This window comes from Saccopteryx bilineata, chromosome 2 (genome assembly GCF_036850765.1).
Source record: "Saccopteryx bilineata isolate mSacBil1 chromosome 2, mSacBil1_pri_phased_curated, whole genome shotgun sequence".
NCBI lineage: Eukaryota > Metazoa > Chordata > Mammalia > Chiroptera > Emballonuridae > Saccopteryx > Saccopteryx bilineata.
The window spans coordinates 306,056,869-306,066,105 of record NC_089491.1 but is presented as its reverse complement, the minus strand read 5'-3'; the positions used below and the strand labels follow the sequence as shown (position 1 = coordinate 306,066,105).

Sequence of the window (9,237 nt, the reverse complement as noted above, 5' to 3'; positions counted from 1 at the left end):
TGGTTCTTCCTCAGAAGGGATGGGGAGAGGAGCGGCCCCAGAGGACTTCAAACTCCTCCCGAGTTTCGGCACCAAATGTAAGGTATTTTCCTTGCTGAAGAATAAAGAAGGGCGTAGCCACCACATGTGGAATAGCAAAAGCTTTATTTAGTACAGTGCATCCTGGACAAGCTTCTCTGGTCTGCGAGATGGGCCAGAGAAGTTGTGTGGATTCTTCTGCTGGGGGTGTAATTTATAGGGTCAGTAGGGTGACGGTGAGTTGACATAATGTGGCGAAATTTCATTGGCTGATAGAAAGTCATTCTTTTTCAAAGGGCTCCTGGTAAATTTCTTATGGCAGGCATGGATGTGGGCGGTTCCAGCCAAAGTTCCCAGGCCTGGTTTCTCACGTGACCTTCCCCTATTGCCAGTCGACCTCACAATATTTGCCTCCTAAATCCCAGCAAGGTGGGTTCTTTATTTGTCACCTCTCTTTTAACTCAGAGAACCTGGCCTCCAGGGCTATTTACTTATTTATTTTATTTATTCATTTATTTATTTATTTTAAAGCGAGAGAGGGGAAGGGAGAAAGATAAGCATCAACTTGTAGTTGCAGTACTTTAGTTGTTTGAGTGCTTCTGATATGTGCCTTGACTAGGGGGCTCCAGCAGAGCCAGTGAGCCCTTGCTCAAGCCAGCAACCTTTGGGCTCAAGCCAGTAATCATGGGGTCATGTTTATGATCCCACTCTCAAGCCAGGTCCCTGTGCTCAAGCTGGTGAGCCCGCGCTCAAGCCGGTGACCTCAGCGTTTCAAACCTGGGTCCTCAGCATCCCAGGTCGACATTCTGTTCACTGTGCCTCCACTGGTCAGGCTCCAGGGCTACTTTTCTCTCCTCCCCGGGCAACCCGTTCCCCACTCCCCAACTGTCCCATTCCCACTCCTTTAGGGTGGTTCAGATTTCTACCTCATTTGGTCAAGAAACGTCCTTTAACTAAGACTCTTGCTGGAATCAAGTTCTAACTTTTAAAAGGTTCACTGGGTCCTGTTCAGCACTGCAGTGACACTTCAAAACCGTTTAGAACCAGAGCAGGTGACACTTCCTACTGTTTACTGAAAAAAAACCCCTGGAAGCTCCACAGATTTCCCAGCATGAAATATGACTCCCACTGGAGAGTTCTAAAAACTTCTGAGTAAAATGCGTGAACAAAGATCACATCACCTTTGTCTTCCATTTGGGGGGGTATAACTCTGGGCTAGAGCTCTGATCTCACAACGTAATAGTCACAAAGCAAAGCAACGCAGAGGTTCAATTTCCTCTCATAAAAATGAGGTTGATTAAATGTCACTAGCCAGTGAATTTTCAAATATAGAGGATTGTCTTAATTTAGCTTTTAACGCTCAGCCTGCTGTCTGGTAGAGGACCCAGTGCACAACTCAAAGCCTGTATGTCTTGTGAAAGGAGGCATGCTAGGTGAACTAGGTAGCACTGGTAAGTACCATAAATGTCTGGCTACAGAATGAATGAACGAGCCATATCTACTTTCCAGGATAGTTGTTATGGGAAATGACATCATATATATTAAAATACTCTGAAAACTAACATATTATACCAATTTTTTTAAATTTTTTATTTATTCATTTTAGAGGAGAGAGAGAAAGAGAGAGAGAAAGGGGGAGGAGCATGAAGCATCAACTCCCATATGTGCCTTGACCAGGCAAGCCCAGGGTTTTGAACCGGTGACCTCAGCATTCCAGGTCGATGCTTGATCCACTGCTCCACCAGAGATCAGGCCATATTATACCAATTTAAGAGACTGTATTTAACATGGCCCAGGAAGAGTAGCACAAGATTTGGAGTAAAATAAACTTGCATTCAAATTCCAGAACCAAGACTGACTGGCAGTGTCCTTAGGCCCAGTGAGCTCAGTTTCCTCATCTGTAAAATGGGGATTATAATACTCACCTGTCATATCAAGTTGTGAGGCCATATTTAGCTGACGAATGTAAAACATCTAATGCACTGCACCAGCACATATAAAAGTTACCATTTATAAACCATTAGTATTATTTTCCTCCTGTACACCAGATGTTTCCATCTAAACATTTAAATATCAAACAATCTTGAAAACAATAGTTTTGTTTTTCTCAAATGTCATTTATTAGAAAATACAATTCCAGAGAAAGTAGGAGATACAAGGACATCTGGAAAGTGGGTACAATACGCAGACCTCTTTAAATCAAGGGCAAGGGAGGTCAAAATAAAATGAGCTATAGACAAAAAGCCAGTAACAGATCTATGGTCCATTCATCTGGAGAAGTCCACTCCTGTTCCCCACTTCCCTAGCCCCTCCCCACAGCAGCCAGCTTTATCCTTGGCATTTTCCATTTAAAAGAAAAGTTGAAACGTCCTTGCTGCCCTATGGCTTCAATGAATGGAGCTTCTTTCTCCAGTTATGGAATGAGTCAGCAAAAGGGAGAATTTCTGATCCTTGGAGCTGAGAAGGAGGCTGAGGAGGGACAGACAGTTCTACCAAGTATCCCCCGTTAACTCTGTTCCCCAATCATGAGGCACATCCAGCCAATTCTAGTTTAAAACATTAATGTCAAACTCAAAGTCTCTCCCTCTTTTTTTTTTTCAAGGAAGTGAATTTTAAATCCAAATGGTAGGAAATGAGGAGCATTAGGAGAGAAGAGACCCAGTCCCTCCCTCCCAGCTCCAGGGGATCACTCACCACTCCAGTCAGCCTCCTTGAGCAAAGTAAACCACTGGGAACCACTGGGAGAAAACCAAGTTTTGGTGGGATCCCACACCCCTTTCCTTCAGATAAGGCATTCCCTTTGGCTCCAGACTAAATAGGTTTATGGCCCCACAGAATGAGAAAAATTCTTATTAAAAACGTGACAGAAACGGAGTTTGGGAGAGAAGCAGCACAAAAGGAGTGGTGGGTTATGGGCAAGGCTTCCCCGGACTGCCCGGCAGGCAGCCGCCTGGCATCTACAGCCTTGAGGCCCCTTCCCAGGACCAGAGGCCCCTGGGGGAAACACAATCAAGGGCTGAGGAAGCATTTTATCCCACAGAGCAAAATGAAGGGAGAGACCTTTGGGGGAGCAGCCCCAGCGTATTCACAGGGACCAGATGGCCCCCCGAAGGGCAAGAGAATGGGGAGTAGAAGATGTATTCAGGCTGAGTCCTAGCAAAGTAGGGGAAGATGTGAGAAAAAACTCCCCCCAAAAGAGTGCAGGTCCCTGAATACAGGTCCTCTGTGGAACCCCATAAGAAAGGCCCTTCCTCACACACATAGGTATCACATCGCTCTCCTTTGGAGGCAAAATCAGAAAGGCCCAGCAGTACAGGCCTCAGTCCACGCACACAGCCCTCCCTGCCCCTCCCCAACCTGCCCTTAGAGAGGGGTGGCTCTAACCGAGGACCCACTGGGCCCCTCCCCAAGTAATTCCTATAGAGAGAAAAACAAAAAATACAAACTTAGGGGAAGTCCAATAAGAACCTTAATCATACAAAAAGTCCAAATAGTCTTCCTCTTTTTGACTTCTGAAGCATATGTAAGTCCCTTCTCACAAGGCTTCCTGTCCAGTTAGGACAACATTACTATTTCATTTTTTAAAAATAAAAATAAAGATATCCAGCCACCCTCCCCAAAATGCTACTTCATACAGCCCACCCACACACCCCAAACCAGGCATTGCTCCCTTGACACAAGGTAAACTTAAAACTTTGCTGCAACCTCACAGCCTCCATGGGGCTGCTCATTACAACCAACTCAAATTCAATCTGCAGAGGAGGGGAAGGCAGAGAGCCTCTTACCCTCCCTGCCTCCTATCACAGAGGCCCCTCCACCTGGACAGCAGGGAGGCCCACCAAGGACCCTGACTCTTCACAAGGAGAAGACACGTCAAGCAGGGCGAGTTCTCTCCTGCAGCACCACCAGCCTGGGGCCCTGGGCCGGGGCTCTGCTGGGCTCATGAGGTCTCATGACTTCGAGATCCTAGTGCAAACCAGCCAGTCTTCTCCTGGGTCAGGTCCAGCTCTCGCAGGCAAATGTGCACCTCACCAAGGAGAATATTCTCCCAGAATCCTTGCTCACTCAGCACACTCAGCTGTAGCTCTCGCTGCTGCAGGTCTCCCTTGGGGATCCCATCATACACCAGCTGCAAATGCAGAGATTGAGAAGAGGGAAGGGGAGAAAGACAGGATGTGGAAGAGGGTGATGCATGATAAGTCTGTGGTCACATGATCCACTGAGGCTAACACCACTGTATCTCCCCAACCAGAGTCCAAGAGAATACAGAAGGCACACAGAACCCAAGGGAAGCTTTCAAGATCTTTGCTCTTTGCTCAGAGTTCAAGCAGGTGAGGGGCTTTTTAATTAGAGCTACTGCCCATTATCAGCAAAGACTCAGAAGGCTCCCTCCCCACAGGACAGTGTCCAGGGCATGCCCCAGATGTGGAATCCCAACCCTGAGAGTCAGCAAACTTTCCGTGTAAAGGGCAAGATAGGGAACATGCTTTCCAGGTCATCTAGCCTGGTCTATGTCACAACTACTCAACCCTGCAACTGCAACGTGAGAGCAGCCACAGACAATGCTTAAAGGAATCAGTGTGGCCGTGTTCCAACACAACTTTAATTACAAACGCCTGCTCTGCCCCAGCACCTTCCCCACACACCATTTCATTGTAGGTTGGGTTGCAGGTCTTCCGGGCCACTTTGGTTTTCTTCTTAGTGGTTTTCTGAGGATCAGGAAGGAGGTAAATCTTCACATAGGGGTCAGGGTCATTCCCATCCTGGAGCTGTTGCTACAAAGGAAATGGAAAACAAAACAAAACAAAAAAGATGAGTATTCTTATATGTCTCTTGATCACTATTCCTGTGATCACACCCTGATCCAGACTCTCATCTTCCACACCTGGCTTCTTGCAATGCATTGTAGTCTATTTGATTGCTTCCCATCTTGCTCCATTCTGATAAAAATGTCTACCATAATGTTATGTGTCCTACTAAAACATTAATCAGATTGCCTATTACATCCAGCCTACAGTTTTATTATTATTATTATTATTAATTTTTAGAGAGAAAGAGGTGGGGACGAGCAAGAAGCATCAACTCCCATATGTGCCTTGACCAGGCAAGCCCAGGGTTTCGAACTGGTGACCTCAGCTTTTCCAAGTCAACACTTTATCCGCTGTGCCACCACAGGTCAGGCCTCCAGCCTATACTTTTTATACAAATTCTCATGGCATGCCATACTTGGTCTCCTCCAAATGAACCATCATATCCCAGATCTCTCTCAGCCTAGCCTAATGTCTTTGTTGTTATTTTATCCAAGTAGCCCTCAAAGAGGTAGAAAAATGAGTCAGGGAGATTAAGTTCCTTGCTCAAGGTCAATCAATTAGTGACTTATCCGGCCTGATCCTTTAAAATCTTAAGTTAGACCTTATGCCTGTGAACCTCAAGAAGAAAGATTCATTTGATGTAAAACCCAAGAAGGAATTTATCTGCTGAATGGGCCCATATTTTATGAATAAGAGCCTAAAGGCCCTTTGCTGACAAGGCTTCTCACTTGCTCTGTATACCAGGAAGAACCTCAGACTGAACTCTCAGCTTCCTGCCCTATGCCCTGCCTGTTTACAACAGCTGAGTCACTATTATAAGGGAGTTCCTAATTTCGTTTTTTGACCAACGGACTAAGACCTGCCCCGTCCAACCAGAACTGCTCCATAACGACTGATCAGAATTGAACAAGTTGGAAATCTCATTTGCATAAAATTGGGAACTTAGGCAGGAACTTTCTATATGAAAGATGGCCCCCTTTGTCATAATGGAACATAATTTAGACTGCTACCTGAATCTGTCTCTCCCTGGTAGCAGCAGTTTTTGTTTAAATAAATGTTTGGGTTTTTTTTTTAATCTTTATTAGAGTCTAAAATTAATTTTGGTTTACATGCCTCTCTCAAAACCCTCCAAAGGTTCCCATCTCACTCAGGGTAAAAGCCACAGTCCTGACAAGGCCCTCTAGTGAGCTGTACCCTCCCCGACCTCTTCAGTCCCTACTATCTCCTTTGTTCTACAGGTTTCAGCCATCAGGGCCCCTTGGAGTTCCCCACACACCACAGGCAGCCTCCTGGCTTTTGGATCTAACTGGATCCTCAGTTTGAAAAGTCCTCCCTCATATATATATGTCTGTCCCATCTCACCTCCTACCATCTTTGTTCAAATACCCCCTCATCCTTGAGGGTTTTCCTGACCACTCTATGCAAAACTGATACTACTCTCATTCCATGCCTGGATTATTTCTCACTGGAGCACTTGCCATATATTTGTCTCTCTGTCTCTTCCTACTGGAATGTAAGCTCCCTGAGGGCAAGAATTGTTTTGTTTATGCTGTACCCAGACCTAATGTAGCAGTGCCTGACTCACAGTAAGCACCAGATGAAATTTTGCTGAATGAATGAATAAATGATGTTGTAAGAATGAAACCCAAGCCTGACCAGGCGGTGGCACAGTGGATAAAGTGTCGGACTGGGATGCAGAAGACCCAGGTTCGAGACCCTGAGGTTGCCAGCTTGAGCGCGGGCTCAATCTGGTTTGAGCAAAAGCTCACCAGCTTGGACCCAAGGTCGTTGTCTCAAGCAAGGGGTTACTCAGTCTGCTGAAGGCCCACGGTCAAGGCACATGTGAGAAAGCAATAGATGAACAACTAAGGTGTCACAAGGAATAACTGATGATTGATGCTTCTCATCTCTCTCCATTCCCATCTGTCTGTCCCTCTCTCTGACTCTCTGTCTCTGTAAAAAAAAAAAAAAAAAATGAATGAAACCTGTTTCTCACATTCCAAAGCTCATGATCCTTCTGCCACATACCAATGCCCCAACCTACAAAAATCCAGCATATTGCCAATATGCAATAAAAGTTCCCTTCTCCTTCTACCCACAATGTTCTTAAAATCATACCAAAAATGTTAGTAATTATATACTGCCTTGATTATGCTCCAAGGTGGTCAAGTGGCTGCCCTATCTCTAAAATCAGGTAAAAACAAACAAACAAACAAAAAACCCTTGGGCCTCTCTTATTATAATCATCATAATTACCATAATAACACCAACTACTCTGTTAAGTGTTCTACATGTATTATCTCATTTAATGCCCATAACAACCCTAGGAGGTAGACACTGTCACTATCTTTATTATAAGGAGGCTCAGAGTACTTAGGCTACTTGCCAGACACCACAGGTGGTAAGAAGCTGTGTCTACTATTGCTTGGTCACACCCTAGATCTGGCATAGTAGCAGGCCCATTGCTGGGTATCCAGCAATCTTGTGGTTACTCTCATGAAACAGGGGCAGAGAAGGTCTGACCAGTCAGAACAAAGTCTTATCTGGAGAAAAATAAAGAATCAAATGAGGTGTCTGACCTCTGGTGGTGCAGTGGATCAAGCGTCAACCTGGAACACTGAGGTCGCCAGTTCAAAACCCTGGGCTTGCCTGGTCAAGGCACATATGGGAGTTGATACTTCCTGCTCCTCCCCCCCTTCTCTCTCTCTCTACTTCTCTCTCTCTGTCTCTCTCTAGCTCTCTCTTACTCTATCTCTCTTCTCTAAAAATAAATAAATAAATAAATAAATAAAATAATTTTAAAAATATTAAATTTTTAAAAATCCTTAAAAAAAAAAAAGAATCAAATGAGCACCACACAGGCACTTACCAAGCCCCGAATATGCATCACCATGATGAAGAGTTTATTGTTTTTGTAGGAGATGGACAGCTTCACCTCCCCTCCCACCTTCCCAACTGGATGAGTCCAAGAGCCATCTGTAGGGACAAAGGAAACCAAGAAAGGTCATGAGGCGAGCCCTGTTTGCATCTGGTGCCAGGCAGACGTTATTTTCCTCTGATCTCCCTACCCCCAAAGTATCTGCATGTCAGGTTTCTGATACCCCCTGGGAGATCTGCCAAGTAGCATCTGTGAACATGATTTAGAGTTGGGTTGGATGGGTCTATCCAACGTGTGTAATCACCAAGTGAATATCCAGTCCCTGGGGAACCTGCACAAGGAGCAACACACCCCACAGCCTGAGTGGGAAACAAGATTCTCTAGCAAGTAAGCAAAAGAACAGCGACAAGTCAAGAAAAGAGAACTGGAAAGAGGTGGGGGCAGAAGTTACCTTGGGAATGGTTCAGAGGGATTACAGAAATGTCACAGAGAAGGCACTGTACCTGAGGACTTGGGAGCTGGGCTGATGCCCAGAGCCTTCTCATCCCGGGGCAGGGGGTGGAAGAAAGTATACACCAAATCACACTGGAATGGAATCAGAAAACAGGGTCATTCTTCAACAAGACAATGGCCCAATAAAAAAGGGAGACTGTTTCAGATTAAAAGAGACTTATGAAACATAACAAGCAAGTGTAAAATGCAGTTCTTGTTTGGATCATGGCTTAAACAAACCAACTATAAAAAGAATTTGGGGGGGGTCAGAGGAAAATTTTGAATGGCTATGTATTGAATGATATAATGACATTGTAATTATGTAAAAATATCTCATTTTTTAGAGGTAAATAGTGAGTAATTAGGGGTAGAATGTCATATATCTATGATTTATTTTAAAATACTTAGATTAAAGGAAATATATATATATGCCCTCATTATACTGTTTTTCTACTTTTCTGTATGTTTGGAAGTTCTCGTGATAAAAGGTTTTTTAAAAAGAAAAAAGAACAAACAAAACCAGGCCACATCAGATCAAAAGCAGCCTGTTCTTTCCTCCCACTCCCTCCCCTGTGGATACACCCCCCACATCAAGCATGTAGATGCCTGAGCCAGCCTTGGACAAAGACCATGAATCCTACTCTAGAGAATGCTTCCTAAATAACTAGGAAAAACAAAAAGAGAGGTTGTGAAAATAGCCATTCTAGCATTAATGGTAGGAAAAAATGTACATAATCTAAGTATCTTTCATGAAGCAAATAGTTAAGGAGATAATGGTATTTCAAGTGTATGTATTAATTTGGTACAGATGTTTAAAGTTATGTTTACTATAAATGCTAAGTGAAAAAAGAATATAGTTATATTTAAGCTACAACTACTATAAACCTTTACAGTCACATTTAAATATGGACAAATAAGAGGAAAAGTGGAAATGGCTAGATGATTTGTTAGGGTAATGGGTCTGATGGCTATATTTTACAAATTTTAATAAAAACAAATTATAATACTAGTTTAAAAATACATCTAAATGTTAAGAAA

General features: G+C 44.0%; 1 protein-coding gene across 1 annotated transcript in view; it reads right to left on the bottom strand.

Moving 5' to 3' along the window:
• Positions 1 to 2,627: 2,627 nt before the first annotated feature.
• Positions 2,628 to 9,237, bottom strand: part of PIK3C2B (phosphatidylinositol-4-phosphate 3-kinase catalytic subunit type 2 beta) — a 75,043-nt gene continuing 68,433 nt past the window's right edge. The window contains exons 30-33 of the mRNA XM_066261609.1: positions 8,211 to 8,292; positions 7,699 to 7,805; positions 4,665 to 4,793; positions 2,628 to 4,147 (exon numbers count right to left, since the gene is read on the bottom strand). Coding sequence (XP_066117706.1) covers positions 3,959 to 4,147; positions 4,665 to 4,793; positions 7,699 to 7,805; positions 8,211 to 8,292 — 507 coding nt within the window. The 3' untranslated portion in view covers positions 2,628 to 3,958. The remainder of the gene's footprint in view (positions 4,148 to 4,664; positions 4,794 to 7,698; positions 7,806 to 8,210; positions 8,293 to 9,237) is intronic.